Source organism: Notolepis coatsorum (genome assembly GCF_963971535.1).
Source record: "Notolepis coatsorum genome assembly, chromosome: 5".
NCBI classification, from domain to species: domain Eukaryota; kingdom Metazoa; phylum Chordata; class Actinopteri; order Aulopiformes; family Paralepididae; genus Notolepis; species Notolepis coatsorum.
In genome coordinates, this window is record NC_140169.1 from 164,211,260 (window position 1) to 164,238,581 (window position 27,322).

A 27,322-nucleotide genomic window follows, 5' to 3' on the forward strand; every position below is an offset into this window, starting at 1 on the left:
CTCATCTCAACACAAACTGCAGCGCCCGCGGCTAACCATGAGCGAGTGAATGTGACCCTTAACCTCAGTGGAGACCTCGCGTCCAACCCTAACCTAAAACAGAGACAATTCTTTTTTTTTTACATTCGATTTTTTAAGATATAACTATATAAGCCTTGTCTCCTACAGTAGCTATGTTTAGCGTGGCTGGGGCTAGCCATGGTCCAGCAACCAGCATGGTATGGTATGGTTGGGTTTGTGTCTCCACTAGCTATGTTCAGCCTGGCTGGGGCTAGCCATGGTCTAACATGGTATGGTATGGGTGGGTTTGTGTCTCCATTAGCTATGTTCAGCCTGGCTGGGGCTAGCCATGGTCTAGCATGGTATGGTATGGGTGGGTTTGTGTCTCCATTAGCTATGTTCAGCCTGGCTGGGGCTAGCCATGGTCTAGCATGGTATGGTATGGGTGGGTTTGTGTCTCCATTAGCTATGTTCAGTCTGGCTGGGGCTAGCCATGGTCTAGCATGGTATGGTATGGGTGGGTTTGTATCTCCATTAGCCATGTTCAGCCTGGCTGGGGCTAGCCATGGTCTAGCATGGTAGGACAATGGAGACGCTCACTGTGTGCCAGACAGACCACAGCACGGCTAAACCCTGGCTAGTGGAGACTGGAGACAAGGCCACAGCATGGCTAAACCCTGGCTAGTGGGGACAAGGCCACAGCACGGCTAAACCCTGGCCTCTGGTGAAGATGAAGGTCAGCAACAATCATTTTACTTCCGGCATTATCTAACCACAAACAAACTGTTTTCTTCCAGCGTTATATAACCACAAATAAACCGTTTTCTTCCAGTGTTATCTAACCACAAACAAACTGTTTTCTTCCAGCGTTATCTAACCACAAACAAACTGTTTTCCTCCGGTGTAACCACAAACAAACCGTTTTCTTCCAGCGTTATCTAACCACAAACAAACCGTTTTCTTCCAGCGTTATCTAACCACAAACAAACCGTTTTCTTGCAGTGTTATCTAACCACAAACAAACTGTTTTCTTCCAGCGTTATCTAACCACAAACAAACCGTTTTCTTCCAGCGTTATCTAACCACAAACAAACCGTTTTCTTCCAGTGTTATCTAACGGACAAACAAACCGTTTTCTTCCAGTGTTATCTAACCACAAACAAACCGTTTTCTTCCAGTGTTATCTAACCACAAACAAACAGTTTTCTTCCAGTAGACGAGGCAGAATTTCAGAGAATGTGCTTGTATAAAGTGCTGAAGGCATTTCGTGTTTATTTTTGGTACACAACATTTCTAGGGGTATTAAGGGGTGCTGAATCCAAATTTGCTGTATACCAAGCTCAAAAATGTCAAATAAGGCCTCAAAATTGAGAAATCCAACATGGCCGCCAGCACCAGGCCCTCTCTCCACAAAAACAGGTGCTAAACCCACAGTTTTTATTCTACTGACATGAAACTTTGCACAGAACATCTGCACCTATGGAGGAAGAGAGTAGGAATATAGCTGGGGTGCAACCATGAGTAACAGGGTGTTTTTGACTGTCTAACTGTAATCTTTGTATAGGTGAGGATAAAAAAAATGACATTTATTCAGTGTTTGCAGGAATACTACAGCAATTTGGTAATAACTGTACAGTGTTGGACACCAACATTAGAATCCCCCAAGTCTTAGCTTTCTTCAGGCACCAAGTTTATGCAAGTAGCTCTTATAGATCTGGATATATAAGCATTTTAATGTAAGCATGCTGTTTTAGGCGAATTTTCTAAAAATAAATGGTGGGGCTTAATGAGTTAAGTGTGACTACACAAGGTACAAACCTGAATTAAATGTGCTTTTGTAAGTTTTCTTACATACATCAACAAGGACGTAGTCACACCGGAGATTCAAGAATCCATACTTGGCGCAGAACACCTTGGACAGGCACAACTGAACATGTTTGTGGACAAACGTTTGTGTGAACCTCCAGATAGTGACCAGCACCTGAACCTGAAATCACCCATTCGAAAGAACAAAGCCAAGACATTTGCCTCTTTGTATGAAGTTGTGCAACTTTCCAAGAACAAGCAAAACACCATCAAAGTGGACAGGCAGATTCTACAAAGGCTCATCACAGCTTACAGAGCAGGTCGTAAGGTAGACCTTGACAATATCCTCCAGCATGAGCTCATGCCCATCACGCCATCTCTGGCCACAACTAACGGGAGTCTACATTCCACCAACAAGTCTGTGTTAGCAAATATACTGACGAAACAAGTTAAAACCCCTGCAGATCTTACCCTTCAGGGACCCAGCTGCCTGGTCATTGATGGCCAAGCTCTGGTAATGGCACTCGGAAAGCCACCTGACACTACAACATTTGGTGACTATGCCAACAAGTTCACTGACACCGTGTTGAAGATGGGAGCAAAATACCAGAGGGTAGATGTCGTCTTTGACAGATACCATGACCAATCCATCAAAACAGGCACAAGGGTGAAACGCAAACAGCGCCACAGACCAGTACGTCGTGAAATCAAAAACAAGTCTGTTCCACTTCCTGACGATTGGTCGAGCTTCATGGCCCTTGAAGACAACAAATCAGATATCGCTCAACTACTCTCAAACCACCTGATAGAACACAGCCCGGATGATGAACCTGTAGTTGTAGTATCAGAGAGGTTTGCTGAAGCGACAACTGTCAAGTCAACAGATCCAGATCTTGAAGTCTCCTCTCTGAGTGCTGACCATGAGGAAGCTGATACACGTCTGATTTTCTCATCCAGGCTCCAGTGGAAACAATCGTCAGCGCGTGACACAGATGTGCTGCTTCTACTCTTGGCTCACTATGACAGAATCCGATGTACGCATCTCTTCATGAAAGCTGGATCTCTACATCTCTACATCCACCTGCAAGACTGTATACTCTAGACTGTTTGTCGTTAACAGAATTGTGAACATAATGCCTATAACAGAGAGAAAAAAAGGAATGAAGGAACAGAATAAATCACTGTAAGGACAATTGTATCATGTGTTCGAATATACTTGTACGGGAGCTGGCTATAATCTTTTAATTATCTTCTACTCTATTCTATTCAGGAAGAGTCACATGGCATGTATCGAAGCATGCAACTGTAATAAAGTCAACACCTGCCGGAACACTGAGGAAGAGTGTGAATAAGCTGTCACTGTAAGGATTACTGTAACAAGTATTCAAACGTACAGAGGAAGATTCCGGTAAAAAGCGGGAAGGTGGAATAGCTTTCATGTTGAACAACAATTGGTGTGATCCAGGCAACGTGAAAGAGCTTTCAAACCACTGCTCCCCAAACCTGGAGTATATATCCATCAAGTGCCGGCCATTCTTTCTCCCGAGAGAATTAACGTCGGTCATTCTGATCGGAGTGTATATTCCACCACAAGCAAACACAGGCGACGCGCTCTCCAAGCTCCACAACGAGGTAAACAAGCTCCAAGCAGCTAACGTTGACGCTGCTATTGTGGTTGTGGGTGATTTCAATAGCGCTAATCTGAGAAAAGTGCTGCCAAAATTCTACCAGCATGTGACTTCTTCTACCAGAGGCGGGAATATTTTAGACCATTGCTACTCGCAATTTAAGAGCGGTTAAAAATCACATGCTGCCAGTCCTTTCGGCAAGTCAGATCACGATGCCATCTTTCTTGTACCGCAGTATAAACAAAGTCTCAAGCGCATAGTATCGCGAGAGGTGAAGCGCTGGACGGTGGCCTCGGAGGAGACGCTCCAAGCTGCACTAGAATGTACAGACTGGGGGGTGTTCCGCGATAACACAGATAATATTAATGACTACACGGAAACAGTGCTGGACTTTGTTTGTACTTTGGTAGAAGAAACAATCCCCTCTACCACAATTAGAGTTTACCCAAACCAAAAGCCCTGGGTAGACAAATCCGTCCGTGAAGCTCTGAAGGCGCGCACCTCAGCATACAACGCCAGGCTTGTGACAACATGGCAACAACAACATGGCAACATGAATGACCACAAGGTGGTGAGATACAATGTTAGGAGGACAGTAATAGAAGCAAAAAGGCGCTACAGGGATTCAATTGAACTTCAATAACAGCACCAGCCTACAAACCACTGCAATGGAGGAGGGGGGGGGGGGCGCTGCTGATGGAGACTCAGTGTTCAGGATAACAGAACATGAGGTGAGGAGGACGTTTAAGAAAGTGAATATCAGGAAGGCAGCAGGTCCGGACGGTATCCCCGGCCGCGTCCTAAAAGTCTGTGCCGACCAACTGGCCCCGGTATTCACTGACATATTTAACCTGTCCTTAGAACAGGCTGTCATCCCCACCTGTCTGAAGAAGTCCACCATTATCCCTGTACCCAAAAAATCCAAGCCAGCTTGCCTCAACGACTACCGCCCTGTAGCTCTCACCTCCATAGCCATGAAGTGCTTTGAGAAGCTAGTGAAGGGCTACATCTGTTCCTCCCTCCCCATCAACCTGGACCCCCTGCAATTTGCATACCGCCCCAACAGGTCCACGGAGGACGCCATAGCCCATGTGCTGCACACAGCAGCATCACACCTGGACAAGAGGCAGGGGAACTATGTGAGAATGCTATTCATCGACTACAGCTCAGCATTCAATACCATAGTCCCCTCCAAACTCATAGCCAAGCTCAGGGACCTGGGCTTGAACTATGACCTCTGCCAGTGGGTCTTGGACTTCCTGACGGGCAGACCCCAGGTGGTGAGAGCAGGCAACTGCACCTCCTCATCCAGCACTCTCAACATAGGGGCCCCCCAGGGCTGTGTCCTGAGTCCCCTCCTCCACTCCCTGTACACACATGACTGTGTGGCACAGCGGAACAACAACACAATCATCAAATTTGCTCACGACACAGTAGTGGTGGGCCTGATCTCTGCAAACGATGAGAGGGCCTACCTGGAAGAGGTTAAGGTTCTAGCGGGATGGTGTCAAGAGAACAGCCTCTCCCTGAACATCAGCAAAACAAAGGAGATGATTGTGGACTTTAGGAGGTCGGGGTCAGGGACTACAGCCCCCTCAGCATCGACGGGGCACCGGTTGAGAGAGTGAACAGTTTTAAGTACCTCGGAGTCCACATATCCGAGGACTTGACATGGACCACACACATTGACAGTGTTATCAAGAAGGCACGACAATGCCTCTACTTCCTTAGGCGCTTAAGGAAGTTCAACGTGAGTCAGAAGATCCTCAAGAACTTCTACTCATGCACAATAGAGAGCATCCTGACTGGCAATATCACCTCCTGGTTTGGGAATAACACTGCACAAGACCGCAGCAGACTACTACAGAGAGTGGCCCGTTCAGCCGAACGCACAATTGAAGGTGGGCTTCCCACTCTCCAAGACATTTACAACAAGCGGTGCATGGGCAAGGCTAAGAGAATAATCAAAGACTCCAGCCACTCAAACAACTGCCTCTTTGAACTGCTGCGATCAGGCAAGCGATACCGGAGTCTCCATGGCAAGCACAGAGAGACTCAGAAGGTGCTTCTATCCCCAGGCCATCAGGATGCTCAATGAATGAACAATGAACAATAAGCAAACCATCAACACACCCACAGCGCACATACACTCACTTAAATAAACAACACACTGTAGCACCCACTTTACCACGTTAGACACACTTTACACTTTATATTTATATTATTGGTAAGGAAATTGCACATCATTCTCATTCCTTATTGCACCTCACCACTACAAGGTGGCACCACAAGCTAAGCTATACCTCACCATTTTTGTACCAGCTGTACATACTGTATATAAACACTGACTGAACAATTGTTGTTTACACTTGTTTACGTACTTGACTTCTTGACTTTCTATTTTATACTTATTATACTTATTTTATACTATCTTGTTATTATCTAGCACTCTCAGGAGCAACACAGAAAGAAACATTTCATGCAAAGTATTCTGTATTCTGTATGACAACTAATAAAGAAACTTGAACATTCACTTATATTGATATGGTAAAATAATCTTTTTATTTTATTATATTAGAATCTATTCTATTCTATTCAGGAAAAGTGGCATTAGATGAATCATGCAACTGCAAGACACCTGCGACACCTGCCTGAATACGATTGATGACTGACAATAAATTACTGTACCTAAGCTACTGTACGCATATTAAGGACTATCTAATTTGCATAAATGACATGTTGATTAAAAAAATTCAAGAGAAAAGAGTTTGATGAATAAATCCATGGCCTGGGATCATCCTGCTTTTCTTTCTTATTTGGTTGATGAGTTATGCATCAATAACGACCACCGTTTCTGCTATAAATATGAGTTTCAAGCAACATTTTCACAACTGATCTAAAATCAAGATATGATTTTAAATTCCTCATGTATGCAAACATATAAAAACACATTTCATTCATGTTTCTACCTTGTTTAGTCAAAAAGATATGCACTTAAATAGACTTCAGCCTGGCGCTGGCGGCCATGTTGGATTTCTCAATTTTGAGGCCTTATTTGACATTTTTGAGCTTGGTATACGGCAGATTTGGATTCAGCACCCCTTAATACCCCTAGAAATGTTGTGTACCAAAAATAAACACGAAATGCCTTCAGGGTTATGATTTTCTGAAAATTGACCCTGTCTACAGTGTTATCTAACCACAAACAAACTGTTTTCTTCCAGTGTTATCTAACCACAAACAAACTGTTTTCTTCCACAAAAAAAACGTCTTGAGATCACGTGTACAAAAAATAAAGGGCAGATGATTAACAGGAGGTTTTGTGTAGATACAGTAATGAATTCTGCCATCCGGACACATGCCATTTGAAATATGATTATAGAATATAGAATATCAGGCCTATAAATGACCTTATTATGGCCAAGTCACTCATCTATGGATCGGGCCAAATCTCCCCTTTCCAATGGCAGAGTTCAATCTGGATTTAGTACCACCAGGCAAGTTTGTTTTCATGTGACATGTCATCCTCTCACATTCATCTGCACAGGTAAGGTATTCGTATCTCGGATCAGCAGACAGCCAGCAAACAAATTTTTTTTTCTGACAAGTCACAGATTTCGAGCGGCCATGGAGGTGGTGCTTAACGTCTGTGGAACTGCATTTATATAACAGCCTTGATCATCACGCCTCACATTCACCCACACAGCCTGACGGCGGAGGCGATCATGCTCAACGGGAGCAATTAGGGCTTAAGTGTCTCGCTCAAGGACACAAGGACACTTCGACACGCTGCCAGGAGGAGAGTGGGAATCGAATGAGGAACCTTCCGATTAACAGGCAACTGCTCTACCTCCTGAGCCACTGCCCCCCCCCCCCGACTAAAAGCATGTGAGTCATCATGAACAACAACACAAGTGGACGCGTCGTACCTTCTGCTTCTCCTTCTCCGTGCAGATCTGCCGGTTGTTCTCCACAAAGTTAAAGAGCGCCTCGTGCTCCCGCGTTATTCCACCCAGCTTCTTCTTTACCTGTATTGGTCAAAAGTTAACATTTAGTCATTTAGCTGCTGAACGCTTTTATCCCAAGCGACTTACAAGTTGTGTACAACAAGTCAGCAGGGAGGAAGGAAGGGTACAACTCTGGCAGCTAAGGGTCAGTAAGATTATTCATCAACAGTGTTGAACTTGAGTGCTACAGTCTTGAGTGCATATTAACATAGTAGGTAGTAGTATAGACATATTAGCATAGTAGGTAGTAATATAGACATAGTAGTAGTATAGACATATTCGCATAGTATCTAGTAGTATAGACATATTAGCATAGTAGGTAGTAGTATAGACATATTAGCATAGTAGGTAGTAGTATAGACATATCAGCATAGTAGGTAGTAGTATAGACATATCAGCATAGTAGGTAGTAGTATAGACATATTAGCATAGTAGGTAGTAGTATAGACATATTAGCATAGTAGGTAGTAGTATAGACATATTAGCATAGTAGGTAGTAGTATATATATATTAGCAAAGTAGGTAGTAGTATAGACATATTAGCATAGTAGGTAGTAGTATAGACATATTAGCATAGTAGGTAGTAGTATAGACATATTAGCATAGTAGGTAGTAATATAGACATATTAGCATAGTAGGTAGTAGTATAGACATATTAATAGTACCGGTAATAGAGACATATTAGCATAGTAGGTAGTATCCTTGAGTCATGAGGCTGAGTACAGGGCTCTGGTGGAGAGCTTCGTAGGGTGGTCCGACAGTAACCACCTCCAACTCAACGTCAGCAAGACAAAGGAGCGGGTGGTGGACTACCGGGGAGGCAGGAAGGGTCCCCCTTCTCCCATAATCCTTGGAGGGGAGGAGGTAGAGATGGTGGAGTCCTACACATTCCTTGGAGTTCACCTGAACAAAAACTGGACTGGTCGGACAACACTGAGGCCCTCTACAGGAAGGGACAGAGCAGGCTGTTCTTCCTTAGGAGACTCAGGTCGTTCGACGTGTGCAACCGACTGCTGCTATCTTTCTACCAGTCCTCTTTTTTGCTGTGCTGTGCTGGGGGGGCAACATCAGCTTGAGGGACTCCAGCAAGCTGAACAAGCTGGTGAAGAAGGCTAGCTCAGTAGTGGGTGGTGAGCTGGATAATCTAGAGGTGGTGGCTGAGAGGAGGATGAGGAAAAAGCTAGAAGCCATCCTGGAGAACCCCTCTCACCCCCTCTATGAGGAGCTAGCCAGAATGAAGAGCACGTTGAGCCAAAGACTCATCCCCCCCGACACACCACAAACCGTCCTTTATACCGGCGGCAGGCATCAGGCTCTACAACCAAGGGCTCGGACGGCCGGCTCTGCTGCCAGGAGAACTATCATTGTCAGACCTCGGGACGTGAGAACTCATATCCACCTGCACTCACTGGACTATCTTGTATTTTGTACTTTTTATATTGTATTTGTATTTATATTTTATATTGTATCTATTAGGGGTGTAAAGGTACACGTATCCGTACCGAACTGAACAGTTTCAGTGTGTACCGTACCGTACCGAACAGCTGTGTAGTGTACCGAATGAATACAACGGTATGTTAACCACTAACGACCGCCCACCGGGGGCTGTTTTTTTCACAATCTAATATCATTTTTATTTATTTTTCAAGTCAATTATTAATTTCAATATAGAATATTCGTTGACAGCCCTACAAGTACAATTAGTTACTGCACACTACATCACCCCTGAGTGGAACATGGAAAGCCAAACTTTCCCCCACTGTACCGAAAACCCGTACCGAACCTTGACTTCAAAACCAAGGTACGTACCGAACCGTGGTTTTTGTGTACCGTTACACCCCTAGTATCTATAGTGTATATAGATACTGGACTGTGAAGCTCTGTACCCCCCCCCCCATGCTGATTTGACACCTGAATTTCCCCAAGGGCAGGAGGGCCGGACTGGGGAAATCATTCAGGCCAGGAAATATAGTGCGAAATATAGCCCCAGTCAGGCCACTTTTTAAGCGGGGGTCTGGGAGTCCCCCACCAGGATTTTTTTTGTTACAAAGACTTAATTTCCTGCATTCTGGTGCAGGAATTGTTAAAAATTTTAACGATTTTAGCATATGCCAATGATTAGCAACAACACTGATTTTGAAGGATTCATTTTTTTTGTAATGTCAGATTGAAAAAAATATTGACACTCTTTAGGGGACTATTGTCCTCTTCAAAAACACCATACAAATATTATATGTTGAAATAATTTACAACTTTTTCTTTCATAAATCTTTTATTCAACTTCAGCCCTGATCATAACCACCACATATTCAATACATTTTAGAATTGTAATCATTTAAATGTCAGTGTGTGTGATGGGGGGGGGGGGGGGGGTTATTACAGGCTAGCATGTGTCAACAACACTGATTTTGATGGATCTTTAGTTTTTTTGTAATAGTCCTGCCTCCACCAATCACATGTGGCTCCCTTTGTGTGTGTAAGGGGAGAGAGAGAGAGAGAGAGAGAGAGAGAGAGAGAGAGAGAGAGAGAGAGAGAGAGAGAGAGAGAGAGAGAGAGAGAGAGAGAGAGAGAGAGAGAGAGAGAGAGAGAGAGATAGTTATCCAACTTGTTTGACTGCATTACCCTCTATCGCAGTGATCTCCTGGTTGTTCCCCACCTAGGTTATCTAACTATCGCGCCGCCGCAACTAGAAACACTGGCCTGGCCTGCTTCTAAGTTCAGTGGCCTGACTGCGGGTAAAACATAAACAAAAACAAATCTGTGCAGGCCAGGCCACCAGGAAAACTCCCTGTTCTCCCGATGGCCAGTCCGGGCCTGCCCAAGGGGATTAATAAAGGATCATCTTATCTTATGTTATCTTAAAAGACAATAAAAGTAGTGCAATGTAGAAAGTACAGACATAAGAATAGGCATAAAATAAGTACAATAAGTACAGTGTTGCTCTAAACACCCCACACATCAATCCCCACCACATCCCCATCCAAGACACCCCCCCTGATAAAGCACATCATGACCGGAAACATACACAATATAACATGTCTGCCGGTCCGTCCTGCATATAACATGACGTGAAATTATGCAGATCAGCACAAATTAAAAGATAAGTGAACTCAACTCTCCCCTCTCTCTTTCTGTCTCCCTCTCTCTATCTGTGTATCTATCTCTCTCTCTCTTTCTCTCTCTCTCTCTGTGTCTCTCTCTCTCATACACATACACACACATGTAGTCGAGCTAAATTTTTTATTCTTTTATTCTATTTTTCGAATTACTAGCATGTGGTTGGCTAATCTAATCTAGCTTTATGCCAGCTACCCTGTGCAACAGGGTTTTATACAAACACACACAAACACACCTCACTGTCATGACTATACCACAGAGAGAGACACCACTGATTGGCAGATGTTTATATCAGGGTGTATGGCATCACCAGCCTCTCCTATAGTGAAGAATGGGTAGAGTTTCTCAGTGAAGGTGTGTTCATGAGTGCAGATGTGAGTCACGTCTTCAGGGTCGTAGAAGGACAGCTTCCCCCCGTCATAGTCCAGCTGTACTCTGATCCTCTGGAGGCTCCTCCTCACTGTGAGGATCTGACCCAGACCATTAGTGTACTCACCACTCCAATAACGTAGAGCCCAGATACCATGTTGTGGTGATAACTTTAGCCTCTCTCTCTTGTTGTCAAATGACTCTTTAACTACACCTATAGCCCATCTAGGATGGTCTCCCACCTCCACCTCCCAGCTGTGTTATCCTGAGCTGAAGCTCTCAGAACCCAGAACAATGTTATACGCCATGTTCCTCTCTGGGTTGTCAGGGAGCTGCTGCTTTGTGACTGTGCATCTCACACTGGTCAGATCATCAGATATAGAGAACCAGGGTGATGCAGTGTTTGGGTCCAGAGTGACAGGAGTGAACTTGACCCTCTCCTTCATCTTCTCCCAGACTCTGAAGGTCAGGTTGCCCAGGTGTTTGGCCTCGTCTATCAGCGCTCCTGAGACCAGCTGTGGACGAGGCAGGTTGCACTGAGCTCTGTTCAGTGTGGTCTTGTAGTTCTGCAGGAAGGAGACGTCTTCAGCTCTCAGCTCCCGCTCTACGACTCCGATCGTGTCTGAAAGGGTTGACATCTCTCTCTCCAGCCCCTCAAACCTCTCCTTCATCGGCTGACTCTTCTGCTCCTCTTCCTCCTTCAGTGCAGCTACCCTGGCCTCCTCTTCCTCGTGGAGAAACTGGTGAAGCTTCTTAAACTCCTCCTTAATCTGCTTCTCTGTGTGCAGGGTCTGGACCTTCAAGTGTTCTGCTGTGTGGTTGCATGTTTGTTTGATTTCATTAAAGACCTTTAGCTTGTCACGCAAGGTCTTCAGTTGAGCCTGGAGCTCCTTCTTGTGGTCCTCCGAAGCTTCCTCTATGGGACAGCAGTTGTGGCTCTTGTGTTTTCTGGAGGACTGACACACCACCAGTGTTGGGACTAACGCGTTACAAAGTAACGCGTTACAGAAACGAAGTTACTTTTTGCCGAAACTAGTACTCTAACGCATTACTTTTGAAATTCAGTAACGCTACTTACGTTACTGAATGGTTCGTCACTGCGTTATTTGCGTTATATACGGCGTAGATTGATAGCGAGCGGTAGTGATTATTATTATTATCCTCATCCCCACCCGCGTAGAATGATACGAGGCGAGTCTGGCCACTGGCCAATCAGAAGTGCGCAGGAAATGCGGCTACGGAAAGAAATAGACCCTCTCTATTGTAAACAAAACAAACGCTCGCTATGAATCGACATAAAAAGAACGCAGTAACAAACTAACAAACCATTTAGCAACTACTTGGAGAGATAATTAATATACAACATGGAAACGAGATAAAGAACATGTTTGAGGCGCTGCTGGAGTCAACTGGACTAACGTAACGTTACGTTACTACATCTCAACCACCGCAGACTTTGGTGAGTCAGTGCAATGTGTTCACTGAAACTCAAGTTGATCAACGGATTTTGACTTTACGAAATCTGCCAGGGAATCTCATAATACTAATCAAACAATATAAATATAGTCCTTTCATGCACAATTGATATCCTAACTATTCTAACGTTGCAATGCTTTGATTGATATCTTAAACAACGTTGCAACTTGCAAGATGGTGAATGAATGAATGAATGAAAACTTTATTTAGCAGATTGCAGAATGGGTACAATACAGTACGGCTCAATACATACAATTGTTAAGGGGATGCAGACCTGAGAAAGACGTTTGTCTTGTTTCCATCAGGGTCCCCCATTTTCAATTCATATAGACATTTATGACATACACAACATACATGACATTTATGGCATAGGGACATAGGTATTTAGTACTGATACATTTGTGACATAAACGGTATTCAAATATACAGTACTGTTACCCCTAGATCCTGACAGAGTATATACATATGTATTCCTTTACAGCTTTGGGTAGGGCGTTCCACATTGTTGTGGCATAATTGCGAAACGTTAGTCCCTTGTTTGAGCCGAATCTGGGTTTTACATGATTTGTTGAGCTTCCTCTGGTGTAGTGGTTGTGGTATTCACTGACCTTTGGGAAGTATTTTGACATGTACATGGGTACCCCGGTCGTATAGTGTATCTTGTAGACCAGGCCCATTGCAAGTTGCTGTACTCTGTCGTCTAGTCTAAGCCATCCTAGGTTGTCAAAGTGGGCAGGGGTGAGGTGGGTTCTGGGGTTCAGGTCAAGTAGTAGTCTGACCAGTTTGTTTTGTGATGTTTGTAATTTTGCTTTGGTACCATGAGGTGCAAGCATAGTCGTAGTACCCTTGAATTATAATGGTTATAATGAAACGCTCCGGCGACATCAAGGCTGTTCCTTCAACCCGCGCACTTCTTATTATATGACTCGGGACAACATTTGTTTGTGTCAGATTTGTGTTTGTATCTAGACCACATTGCTTAGCAGAGTTCGGTGATGTGAATGGAAACTGTCAAGTTGATCAACCGATTTTGAGTACTATAGGGCATGGGACTCGGGAGCAATCTTTTTTTTTTTATCTTTTTTTTTAAATAACTAAATAGTTACTTTTCACAGTAACTCATTACTTTTGGGTGTAAGTAACTAGTACAGTAACGAAGTTACTTTGAAATGAAGTAACTAGTAAAGTAACTGAGTTACTATTTTTCAGTAACTAGCACAACACTGCACACCACACAGATGAGCTGGAGGTCATCCAGACAGAAGAGCTTGAGTTCTTCTCTGTGCAGACTGCAGAGCACCTTAAGACGTGCTCTTTCCCTGATGGCCTCACACAGGTTCTTCAAAGCCAAGTTACGAGGAGGATTTGAACTTGAAGAGATTTCCCTACAAAGTGGACAGTTCTTGTCTTCTCTGTCTGTCCAGCATTCCTGCAGACAGGCTTTACAGAAGCTGTGGCTACACGACAAGAGGACAGGTAGCCATTGTAGATGTCACAGCACACAGGACAAGACAGATCCTCTTCACAATGAGACGAAGCCATTTTGTCTCTCAGTAACACTCCCTCCTCTGGAATGCTCCCTGAAGTTTACCTTCACCTTTAATGACAATTGTTATAAACTTACTTAGATTCAGTCAGCAGCTGTTTGAAGTCACTGTTTGATAATTGTTCCTTCCTGTGTTTGTTTAAAGCTAGTCCTACTCCTTCAGTATGAGCTGTGGGTTTTATCTGGAGTCTTTTACAGCAGGCGTGTGTATCTCAGTGTCGGTCGAAGAGGAGTGTCGCAACTCTGATTGCTGTATATCGAGTCAGACAAGAAGTGGAGCTTTGACAGAACAGGAAACTGTAGTGGGGTTAGGAAAGATTAAAGGTGCAGTAAGTGGTATTTTTTTGTTTGTTAAAATAATAGCTCTACCTGTTAAAATAAGTGGTCTATATAATATAATATAATATAATATAATATAATGTAATGTAATGTAATGTAATGTCATGTAATGTAATGTAATGTAATGTAATGTAATGTAATATAATATAATATAATATAATATAGTTGGTTGAGCTTATAGGACTTGATATTACAATCCCTTAGATAATCAGCACTTTATATTGAATGGGGTAGTGGTAAAAGCTTCACTGGGGTCTTCAGGCGGGCACCCTCCTTCATTGGTGTTTTGTTGACAGGCCCACGACACCTCCGAAGGGTTCAACGGCAACACATTATATAGTATAATATAGTATAATATAATATAATATAATATAATATAATATAATATAATATAATATAATATAATATAATATAATATAATATAATATAATTTAATATAGTATAATTTAATATAGTATAACAGAATAATAATAATAATAATAATAATAATAATAATAATAATAATAATAATAATAATAATAATAATAATAATAATAATAATAATAATAATAATAATAATAATAATAATAATAATAATAATAATAATAATAATAATAATAATAATAATAATAATAATAATAATAATAATAATTATTATTATTATTATAATTATAATATAATAACTTTATTTATATAGCACCTTTGACACATGGATTACAGCCCAAAGTGCCCCACAGCAAATAGCACAAAATTAGCATACAGCTGACAGAATAAAAGCAATGCATGAAGTGCAGACATAGGTATAAAAAGACAATAAAAGTAGTGCAATGTAGAAAGTGCAGACATAAGAATAGGCATAAAATAAGTACAATAAGTACAGTGTTGCTCGAAACATGTGAGACATATTAGCATAGTAGGTAGTAGTATAGACATATTAGCATAGCAGGTAGTAGTATAGACATATTAGCATAGTAGGTAGTAGTATAGACATATTAGCGTAGTAGTATAGACATATTAGCATAGTAGGTAGTAGTATAGACATATTAGCATAGTAAGTAGTAAATATAAACATATTAGCATAGTAGGTAGTAGTATAGACATATTAGCATAGTAGGTAGTAATATAGACATATTAGCATAGTAGGTAGTAGTATAGACATATTAGCATAGTAGGTAGTAATATAGACATATTAGCATAGTAGGTAGTATTATAGACATATTAGCATAGTAGGTAGTAATATAGACATATTAGCATAGTAGGTAGTAATATAGACATATTAGCATGTAGCTAGTAGTATAGAAATATTAGCATAGTAGCTAGTAGTATAGACATATTAGCATATTAGGTAGTAGTATAGACATATCAGCATAGTAGGTAGTAGTATAGACATATCAGCATAGTAGGTAGTAATATAGACATATTAGACGTTTTGAAAATGCTGTCAGAAAATAATGATTGCAGCTTTAAAAACGGGAGATGCTTTGATGATATGGAGGTTTTCCTTAAAGCATTCAAAATTCTCTTTACCACCAGAACCTGCACGGACTACAAGGTATGACGTATATATCATGCCAGTTAGGTTACAGACCCTCATCTGCACCTTGTGTATACTGTTTATTTTTCTCATATTTTTATATTCAGAGTTAATTATATTGTTTACACCGTTTATTTTTCTCATATTTTCCATATTCAGATTACATTATATAATATATATAATATGGCCTCTATGTGTATGTATTTAATCTATTTCCCTGCCCATACCTGTACCCCCCCCCCCCCCCCTCCCCCATGCTGCCATGACACTCGGTGCCATGACACCCGGATTCAATAAAGGAATATCTTATCTTAATACATCTCTTTCCATTCTTGTTAGTGGATATATTACCTTGAGCTGCTCAGTCCAGTTAGTGGTGACTAGCTTTCCAGATTTCTCAACAACACCATCAAGCTATGAAAACAGAGCAGAATAGAACGACTGCATTACTAGAATGCAGACAGTAAAGCTGGATGGTAGATGTGGGGGTTAGAGACAGATGACAGACAGTAAAGCTGGATGGTAGATGTGGGGGTTAGAGACAGATGAGAGACAGTAAAGCTGGATGGTAGATGTGGGGGTTAGAGACAGATGAGAGACAGTAAAACTGGATGGTAGATGTGGGGGTTAGAGACAGATGACAGACAGTAAAGCTGGATGGTAGATGTGGGGGTTAGAGACAGATGACAGACAGTAAAACTGGATGGTAGATGTGGGGGTTAGAGACAGATGACGGACAGTAAAGCTGGAGGTTAGATGTGGGGGTTAGAGACAGATGACAGACAGTAAAACTGGATGGTAGATGTGGGGGTTAGAGACAGATGACAGACAGTAAAACTGGATGGTAGATGTGGGGGTTAAAGACAGATGACAGACAGTAAAGCTGGAGGTTAGATGTGGTGGTTAGAGACAGATGACAGACAGTAAAACTGGATGGTAGATGTGGGGGTTAGAGACAGATGACAGACAGTAAAGCTGGATGGTAGATGTGGGGGTTAGAGACAGATGACAGACAGTAAAGCTGGATGGTAGATGTGGGGGTTAGAGACAGATGACAGACAGTAAAACTGGATGGTAGATGTGGGGGTTAGAGACAGATGACAGACAGTAAAGCTGGATGGTAGATGTGGGGGTTAGAGACAGATGACAGACAGTAAAGCTGGATGGTAGATGTGGGGGTTAGAGACAGATGACAGACAGTAAAGCTGGAGGTTAGATGTGGGGGTTAGAGACAGATGACAGACAGTAAAGCTGGATGGTAGATGTGGGGGTTAGAGACAGATGACGGACAGTAAAGCTGGAGGTTAGATGTGGGGGTTAGGGACAGATGACAGACAGTAAAGCTGGATGGTAGATGTGGGGGTTAGAGACAGATGACAGACAGTAAAACTGGATGGTAGATGTGGGGGTTAGAGACAGATGACAGACAGTAAAGCTGGATGGTAGATGTGGGGGTTAGAGACAGATGACAGACAGTAAAGCTGGATGGTAGATGTGGGGGTTAGAGACAGATGACAGACAGTAAAGCTGGAGGTTAGATGTGGGGGTTAGAGACAGATGACAGACAGTAAAGCTGGATGGTAGATGTGGGGGTTAGAGACAGATGACGGACAGTAAAGCTGGAGGTTAGATGTGGGGGTTAGGGACAGATGACAGACAGTAAATCTGGATGGTAGATGTGGGGGTTAGAGACAGATGACGGACAGTAAAGCTGAATGGTAGATGTGGGGGTTAGAGACAGATGACAGACAGTAAAGCTGGATGGTAGATGTGGTGGTTAGAGACAGATGACAGACAGTAAAGCTGGATGGTAGATGTGGGGGTTAGAGACAGATGACAGACAGTAAAGCTGGATGGTAGATGTGGTGGTTAGAGACAGATGACAGACAGTAAAGCTGGATGGTAGATGTGGGGGTTAGAGACAGATGACAGACAGTAAAGCTGGATGGTAGATGTGGGGGTTAGAGACAGATGACAGACAGTAAAGCTGGAGGTTAGAGACAGATGATGGACAGTAAAGCTGGATGGTAGATGTGGGGGTTAGAGACGGATGACGTACAGGCCTCTTCCTCTTATTGTGCTCCTCTATGAGTTGCCGTAATTCCAGAATTGCTTCTTGCTGAAAGGCATTTCCTAAAGTCCTGAAACCAAAACATCATTATTATATTTACATTTTATCCCTGTTCACTGCATGAAGATCATCATCATCATCATCATCATCATCATCATCATCATCAACAACAACAGATTAACACATCTTAAAGGTGGTTAAAGTGTTATTTCTTTGTTAGAATAATGTGTTATATAGCTCTACATTCTGACAGCCATCACTGGTATAGAGTGTCTGGTCAGTAACATGGGTCTCCCAGTCCCTCCACTCTGCAGTAAACAGCCATCACTGGTATAGAGTGTCTGGTCAGTAACATGGGTCTCTCAGTCCCTCCACTCTGCAGTAAACAGCCATCACTGATATAGAGGGTCTGGTCAGTAACATGGGTCTCCCAGTCCCTCCACTCTGCAGTAAACAGCCATCACTGGTATAGAGTGTCTGGTCAGTAACATGGGTCTCCCAGTCCCTCCACTCTGCAGTAAACAGCCATCACTGATATAGAGTGTCTAGTCAGTAACATGGGTCTCCCAGTCCCTCCACTCTGCAGTAAACAGCCATCACTGATATAGAGTGTCTGGTCAGTAACATGGGTCTCCCAGTCCCTCCACTCTGCAGTAAACAGCCATCACTGGTATAGAGTGTCTGGTCAGTAACATGGGTCTCCCAGTCCCTCCACTCTGCAGTAAACAGCCATCACTGATATAGAGTGTCTAGTCAGTAACATGGGTCTCCCAGTCCCTCCACTCTGCAGTAAACAGCCATCACTGATATAGAGTGTCTGGTCAGTAACATGGGTCTCCCAGTCCCTCCACTCTGCAGTAAACAGCCATCACTGATATAGAGTGTCTGGTCAGTAACATGGGTCTCCCAGTCCCTCCACTCTGCAGTAAACAGCCATCACTGGTATAGAGTGTTTGGTCAGTAACATGTGTCTCTCAGTCCCTCCCCTTTGCAGTAAACACAAAATAAATTTATTATTTATTATTTTTTCAGAAAAGGACACTTCCTTAAACATACTAGGAGTTCCATACTGTGTAGGAAGAGAGAGCCTATGAGAGAGAGAAGGGGGGGGCACGGTCTTTGTTCAGGGCATCAAGGTCCGCTGGTTTCCACGGTATGGACTTTGATGGTTATATTACATACAGAAAGGGTCATTTTAGGGCACCTGTTCAGACAGGAAATAGATTGTAGTGAAAAAAATTGTATTTCTGAAAAGGGCATTTCAACGGTTAAGACAAGAAGGTCAGGGATGGTAGCAAGGATGATGGTAGCAGGAAGAGGTGGGGTGAGGAGGGGTGGGTGGGGAGGAGGGTTGGGGAGATGTGGGGTGGGGAGGTACCTGTGTGTGTCTGCTGAGGAGTACATCTCGTCGGACACATGACACCAGGCGCTGTAGGTGGAGCTGAGCGGGAGAGACACAGGAAAAGGTTAGATTTACGGCCCAGCGAGCTCGTTATCCGACAGGGTTTCCATCCTAACGAGCTCGTTATCCAACAGCGTTTGGATCCAAACCGCCTCGTAAGATGCGATTTATTTTTCCTGTTTTTTTTTTTTTACCATCAGCTCTTGTGATTATTATTATTCACAGGCAGTTTACACCACGGTTCCAAACACTGCGTTGTGATTGGACGAGAGACATTCCACGAGCGCTTCATATCGCCGGGTAGGAAGTTTGCTTAGCAACGGGGGAACTAATTGTGGTTGGTTTTGAGATTAATTTTCCATAGCAACAAGTACAATGGGATTCTTACTCTCTGTTTACTCCACAGCATCATCAAGGAATAAAAAGCAACAATTAACGGAATAAAAAAGCAGGTATTTATATACAATAAACTGTCTGCGGTATGTGCAATAACAAGTACAAGTAAATACAAATAAGTACACATTCGACAAGTAAAATCTGTATTGTATATTGTATATAATGTATATTGACTGAACACTTTTTGTTTACATACTTTTGACTTTCTATTTTATACTTTTTATCTATTTTTATCTAGCACACTCCCAGGAGCTCATACAGAAAAAAGCATTTAATGGAAAAGTATTCTGTATTTTTTACTATGACAACTAATAAAGAAACTTGAAACTTGAACTTAAAAGATAATTGCACATTATATTGATGCACGAGGGTGCAATAGCGTGGCTGAGCATTGTAGCAGCATTTGAGTCCAGTAATGGGTGGATTAACTGTTCCCTGCCTGTGGGTAGAAACTGTTGTTGTACCAGTTTGTGTTAGTATGCTGCGGTACCGGCATTTAACGTTGTTTGTGGCAGCAGTCCATGCCCAACCATGGAGCTGGAGAACCAACGGCTGCAAAACTCGAACTATTAGGAACGTCTGACCACTTAAGTGTGTCTGACTCTTAAACACCAAAACCTACATGAACTACAACGTATGATGTATATCATGACAGTTAGGGTACCTTGTGCATACTGTTAACTTTACTCTAACTCATAGTATATATTCAGGTTCTTCATTGTCTATATTTATTGTAATGTATAATATAACCGATAGGGCATACAGACCCTCATCTGCACCTTTGTTTACACTGTTTATTTTTCTCATATTTCTATATTCAGATAAAATATTATTTCCTATATTTATGTCTTTCTACTATTACCCTGCCCATACCTCCCACGCCCACATTTTCCCAAGGGGATCAATAAAGGAATCTTATCTTATCTTATAAAATGTTGTACAAAAGCAATAACAATACTGGTCCATAAAGGGTTTTCTTCAGAGCCATCTTGATTCTCCTGATTAAATCTGATTAAATACATTTTGTCGTTATGCCAATTCCCTTCCTGGTCGTTGCGCACATTGCCCTACTGTCGGTCTGGGGAGGGTCTAGACTACCACATGCTGCCCTACTGTCGGTCTGGAGAGGGTGTAGACTACCACATGCTGCCCTACTGTCGGTCTGGGGAGGGTGTAGACTACCACATGCTGCCCTACTGTCGGTCTGGGGAGGGTATAGACTACCACATGCTGCCCTACTGTCGGTCTGGGGAGGGTGTAGACTACCACATGCTGCCCTACTGTCGGTCTGGGGAGGGTGTAGACTACTACATGCTGCCATACTGTCGGTCTGGGGAGGGTGTAGAACTACTACATGCTGCCCTACTGTCGGTCTGGGGAGGGTGTAGACTACCACATGCTGCCGTACTGTCTGTCTGGGGAGGGTGTAGACTACCACATGCTGCCCTACTGTCGGTCTGGGGAGGGTGTAGACTACCACATGCCTCCTCCGATACATGTGGAGTCGCCAGCCACTTCTTTTCACCTGACAGCGAGGAGTTTCACTGGGGGAACGTAACGCGTGCAGAGGGTCACGCTATTTCCCCCAGATCCCCTCCCTGCTGAACAGGTGCCCCGACCGACCAGTAGGAGTCGCTGTTTGCAACGGCCATCACTCATACCCCACTGGCTTCCCACCCACGAGCACTGTTCGTAGGGACGACTGACCAAGTGAGGAACTCTTGGTCCAACCCGTCAGCTCCAGGTCCCTCAGATCGCCTAACAAAATAAATTGTTTGGTTCCTGTTGGTTGTCAATTAAGGCCATGGGTAGGTAGGGAATTTATTTATTTATTCATTTTCATTGCAAGTATGGATAGGGAATTTTTTTATTTTATTTTTCACGACAACATGGATGCATGTATTCTGCCAGCATGTTTAATATCCATATACTAAAGGTTAAAATACAAAGACACTGTACTACAAAAGTACAATGTACAAAGGTAGTAGTATTAAAAATGCCACCCCTAAATACTACTCACTAAATATCCTGACGTTAGAGAGCTCTGCAAATATTGTGAAATACTTGCTTTTTATATATTCTCATTATTGACATGGACTGCACTTTTTTACTAAGATTTAAAGGGGACCTGCATTGCTATTCCTAGCACTATTTGGGCAACTTTACACAATTCCTGTGAGTCTATGGAAGACATCTGTAAGGTTTATTTAAAAAAAAAAAAAAATCATTGTTTTATATTTCTAATGGAGTACTCAAAAGCATCATTTTCCAGCCTCAAGATTTCAGCCTGTTATTGGCTGGGCTCCGCCCATAAGCACTTTCAGTGACAGTCATCCACACAGTCTGCGAGTGGCAGACAGAGAGAGAGAGAGAGAGAGAGAGAGAGAGAGAGAGAGAGAGAGAGAGAGAGAGAGAGAGAGAGAGAGCACTGTGTAAACACACGCAGGTCCCCTTCTCTTTCTCTCTCTCCCTCTCCCATTTGAGGAAGTCCACTGTGCCGCGCGCTACAGCTATAGACAGGGAGTTAGTTCAGAGCCAATCGGATCACTATCCGCTCCATCCTCGCCACGTGATGTCACCATGCGAGCCAAATCAGAATGACCTGATTTTTTCGACCAGGAAATTAATGACCTGGATGACGGCAATCCACCAATATGGTATTTAGAGACACAAACACATTGATACTAACTCCTATTACTATAATACAATGCTAGACACTGAAAAAAGACATTTATAATGCATGTCACCTTTAATTAAACTTTTATTGTAAATTATTATTATTTTTTTTTACAAACTCATAAAATATATTTGGGTCGCACATAATTCAGCAGGGTCGGTCGGCAACCGTAACCAAACAATTTATTTTGCATGGCCCAACTATGTCTGAGGGTCCCGCAGGCCAAACTGGTGACAAAGGGTTTCCGGGCCTTTGCAGTGACGGCGCCGACACTGTGGAATAAGCTCCCCCTCAACATCAAGTCTGCCAACACCGTACAGACATTCAATGCCGTGCTTAAACCCCACCTTTTCACTCTGGATGATCACTAGTTACTTTGCTGTTGTGTTGTGTGTCTGAGGTGTTCTTATGTTCTCTGTCTGTCCGTCTGCCTGGTTCCCTGTCTCCATTGTCCTGTCCATTTATTCGTATTCTTTTTTCCCCCCGGCTGTGCCCCGGACCGATGTAAAAATTGGCTTGGGGGGTGGCGCATTATAAATGAAAATATCATATCATATCAATTCCTCTACGCCTCTACGCAGGGGCGACAGTGGCTCGGGGAGGTAGAGCAATCGTCTGGCAATCCGGAGGTTCCCGGTTCAATTCCTGCTCCCTCCCGGGTAGCGTGTCGATGTGTCCATGAGCAAGACACTTAACCCCTAACTGCTCCCGATGAGCAGGTCGGCACCTTTGCACGGTCGCCTCCGCCGTTGGTGTGTGAATGTGTGAGTGAATGGGTAAAATGTGAGGAACAAATTGTAAAGCGCTTTGGATAGCGCTTTGGATAGCGCTATATAAAAAAGCAGCCATTTACCATTTATGCGACCCAGCCGCACAGCCACCCAGCCGGGTCAGATTCTGCTGTGTGTGTTGCTTACTTGGTTGTCATTCCTTTGGACACCTTCGTGAGCCTGCCAGCCAGCTTCTGCAGTCCTTTGGCGTAGGTGAGCTCCAGCTCAGCCCTACAGTGGGGGGCAGCGATCTCATCAACAAGGTCAAGGTCAACTTTATTTATATAGCACATTTAAAATCAACCGAAGTTGTACCAAAGTGCTGTACAATATAAAACAGAAATACTAAGTACAAAATACAGTATACACACTAGGGCTGTCTGTCCCCGACTAAGGATTTGGATGGTCGACTAGGATTGGCCAAAATTTGCCACGACAAAAAGAAAAAATAATAAGTATAGGCTAATGTTTTTTTTTATATATTTTTTTTATCATTCCATTTGGGCTGTGGGGGGTGCTTAATGTCTGAAGGAGTCGACTGAAGGCTTCTTGTCCTCTGCAAATGCATGCAATTGGTCCACTGATGGATACATCTTGATATTTGTCTAGTCTAGTGTGTTCATTAGACGGGTGAAATCCTCTTTCAGTGCCTCTGTGCCTGTTTTCGTAGGCAGTTAGCCTCTGGTATGCGTGCCATTAGCGTTAGCCACGCTTCTAGGCCTCTTTTCTTTTGGAAAGAATGATTAAAAAAAAATATATATATATATATATTTAAATTTTTTATTTTATTTTTTTTATTATATTCGACTAAGAGGTTGGCCAGTCGACTACGGCTCCTTTCGACCGATTAGTCGACTAATCGATTAATAGGGGTCAGCCCTAATACACACAAAGTCATAAAAACTACAATAGAATTCTTTAAACAATCACGACACGACCAGGGATGTGTGTGGCTTTCCAAACCTCAGGACGCCAATAAAAACAGGTGAGTCTTCAGCTGTCTTTTAAAACTCTGTAGGGTCTGGGCAGACCTCATTTGCAGTGGAAGACTGTTCCATCATTTAAGGGCAGCCACCGCAACAGCTTGATCGCCTTTAGTCTTTAGCCTAGACCTCGGGACATCTAAGAGTAGTTTATTTGCTGACCTCAGTGCTCTAGCAGGGGTACAAAGATGGAGGAGTTCAGCTAGGTACTGAGGGGCCAGACCATTTAAGGCCTTGAACACACAAACATGGCAATTTTGAAATCAATTCCGAAACGAACAGGGAGCCAGTGCAGGGAGGCCAACGGACAATCATTCATTCAAACAGTAACTACTTTGGTCATTAAACTTCAACCCAGAAGACTTAAACTTTCACTCAGGGAGGCGTCGCCGATACCAATTCCCCCCACTGCCGAATGGCCGTTCAGACAACTAAACTATCGGTATCGTTACTGATACCGAGTACCGATACGATCCATCGCTTTTACATTTAGTCATTTAGCTGAACGCTTTTATCCAAAGCGACTTACTAGTTCTGTACAACAAGTCAGCAGAAAGGTAGGGTACGACTCTGGCAGCTAAGGGTCAGTAAGATTGTTTCGTCAAACAGTGTTGAACTTGAGTGCTACAGTCTTGAGTGCATAGTAGTATATAGAGACATTAGCATAGTAGGTAGTAGTTTAAACATATTAGCATAGTAGGTACTAATATAGGTAAGGAAGATGAATTGGTAGCTAAGTGAATAATAGTAAGTAAGACAGTATGAAGGTTCATATCTTTATTTAAAAAAAAAAATTGATATTGATTGAAAAAGTGTTTTTAGTCCACGTGGAAAATTGGTTGGGTTTCAGCTGTCCAGACTGTGGTGGGAAGTTCATTCCACCACTGTGGAGCGAGGGCCGTGAATAGCCTGCTTCTCCTTGATGACCCTCCCGGAGCTCGGATAGGAGTGGGTCTGAGGCGGCCAGAAGATGCAGACCGTAGGAGTCTTGAGGGTGTGTAGTTAGAAGATGCAGAGCGTATAGGGGTCTTGAGGGTGTGTAGTTAGAAGATGTAGAGCATAGGGGTCTTGAGGGTGTGTAGTTAGAAGATGCAGATCGTAGGGGTCTTGAGGGTGTGTAGTTAGAAGATGCAGAGTGTAGGGGTCTTGAGGGTGTGTAGTTAGAAGATGCAGAGCGTAGGGGTCTTGAGGGTGTGTAGTTAGAAGATGCAGAGCGGAGGGGTCTTGAGGGTGTGTAGTTAGAAGATGCAGAGCGGAGGGGTCTTGAGGGTGTGTAGTTAGAAGATGCAGAGCGTAGGGGTCTTGAGGGTGTGTAGTTAGAAGATGCAGAGCGTAGGGGTCTTGAGAGTGTGTAGTTAGAGACCCTTGACCGGCGGTAGGAGGGAGACGTTCCTCTCGCTGCACTGTATGCCAGGTCTAATCTAATCTAATCGAATAAATAATTTGGTTTGTAAAGTGCAGTCTGTTCTGGAGGTGATTCTATAATATAGTGACTTAGTAAAAGGGCTTATTATTATAACACCAAAAGCACCTCCTTGATTATAAAAAGCTAAAGGACCACTATTGGGCATAGAACTATTAGGAATGTCTGACCACTAAGTGCGTCTGACTCTTAACCCTTTCACTACCACACGACAAAGGGTTAACCCTTTCACAACCACACTGCAGAAGGTTAACCCTTTCACTACCACACGACAAAGGGTTAACCCTTTCACAACCACACTGCAGAATGTTAACCCTTTCACTACCACACTACAGACGGTTAACCGTCATTAACCTTCTGTAGTGTGGTAGTGAAAGGGTTAACCACCTAAACCTGCACGGACTACAACATATGACCTACGTACGTATATCATATATCATGCCAGTTAGGGTACCTTGTGTATACTGCACCTTGTGTATACTGTTTACTTTTACTCTTACTCATAGTATATATTCAGATTCAAATTCTTTATTGCCTATATTTATTGTAACATATAATATAACCGATAGGGCATATACAGACCCTCATCTGCACCTTTGTTTACACTGTTTATTACACCGGTCTTTCTTCTATAGTACCCTGCCCATACCTGTACCTCCCCTCCCCCCTCTTGCTATCGATCGCTTCCCGCTCACGGTGTGCGGTTGAAAGCTCTAAACGCTAGCGGGCGAAAACAAATCAATAGCAATGTATTTACCTTTGCTGAAAAACCGCCATGAGTTCCTTGCAGAAGTGCTCCCCGTTCTTTGAGAAGCGCTTGACATTTTGGTACAAGAGGTTGTACTGAAACACAGTGGAAGGTGTGGTGCAGGACAGGTGATACACAGCCCGGTTAAAACAGAAATTGATCAACAATTCAACAAAACCAGTGCTAATTTACAATAGAAGACCTATGAGAGCGGTGTTATAACCACGATATGTATTTTGAAAAGTGGATCTTGGAGAATAGCTCTCAGGTACTCACAGAGCAGGCGCTCATAGGGTCCTTCATCTTAAAGACTGTGGCTGTTTATTGACTTTGCTCTTTGGACCTTTGACCAACTCTCTCCTCCTCCAAAGGCTCTCATGCGGAAATCACCTGAGCTGGTTCGGTGTGTGTGCGCTCTCTCTCTCCCCCCTCTTCTCTCACCCCCTCCTCTTCACTCTCTCCCTCTCCTCTTCTCTCACCCCCCCCTCTTCTCTCTCTCCCCTCTTCTCTCACCCCCCCTTATCTCTCTCCCTCCCCTCTTCTCTCTCTCCCTCCCCTCTTCTCTCTCTCTTTCTCCCTCCCCTCTTCTCTCTCTCCCTCCCCTCTTCTCTCTCTCTTTCCCCCCTCTCTCTCTCCCTCCCATCTCCCTGTCTCTCTCAATCGTTCTCTCTCCTCTCTCCCCCCCTCTTCTCGTTCTCTCCCTCCCCTCTTCTCTCACCCCCCCTCTTCTCTCCCTCTCTCTCTCCCCTCTCTCAATCGTTCTCTCTCCTCTCTGTCTCCCTATATCACTCTTACTCTCCCTCCCCCCTCTCTCTCTCCCTCCCCTCTTCTCCCCCCCTCTCCTCTCTCAATCTTTCTCTCTCTCTGTCTCCCTATATCACTCTCCTACTCTCCCTCCCTCCCCTCTCTCTCTCTCTCTCTCTCTCTCTCTCTCTCACATTCTCTAAACGACAGCCAACAATGATTAAGCTGCACAACGACATCAGAAGTGACACTATTAAAAAAAAAAGCGAATGGCCTCTCCTCTGTCCTGATTCTCCTAGACCTATCT

At 43.4% G+C, this 27,322-nt stretch overlaps 1 protein-coding gene and 1 pseudogene across 2 annotated transcripts in view; both read right to left on the reverse strand.

Annotated features, from left to right (window-relative positions):
* Positions 1-26,596, reverse strand: part of nostrin (nitric oxide synthase trafficking) — a 57,989-nt gene extending 31,393 nt beyond the window's left edge. The window contains exons 1-7 of the mRNA XM_084314362.1: positions 26,548-26,596; positions 26,281-26,366; positions 23,265-23,348; positions 19,251-19,313; positions 17,861-17,942; positions 16,153-16,215; positions 7,364-7,462 (exon numbers count right to left, since the gene is read on the reverse strand). Of these exons, the coding sequence (XP_084170488.1) occupies positions 7,364-7,462; positions 16,153-16,215; positions 17,861-17,942; positions 19,251-19,313; positions 23,265-23,348; positions 26,281-26,366; positions 26,548-26,574 (504 nt within the window). The 5' untranslated portion in view covers positions 26,575-26,596. The remainder of the gene's footprint in view (positions 1-7,363; positions 7,463-16,152; positions 16,216-17,860; positions 17,943-19,250; positions 19,314-23,264; positions 23,349-26,280; positions 26,367-26,547) is intronic.
* Positions 10,807-13,945, reverse strand: LOC311229237 (E3 ubiquitin-protein ligase TRIM35-like; annotated as a pseudogene). The gene is made up of 2 exons: positions 13,850-13,945; positions 10,807-11,883 (listed from the first exon to the last, which is right to left on the reverse strand). The product of its transcript is annotated as an E3 ubiquitin-protein ligase TRIM35-like (transcript).
* Positions 26,597-27,322: the final 726 nt, after the last annotated feature.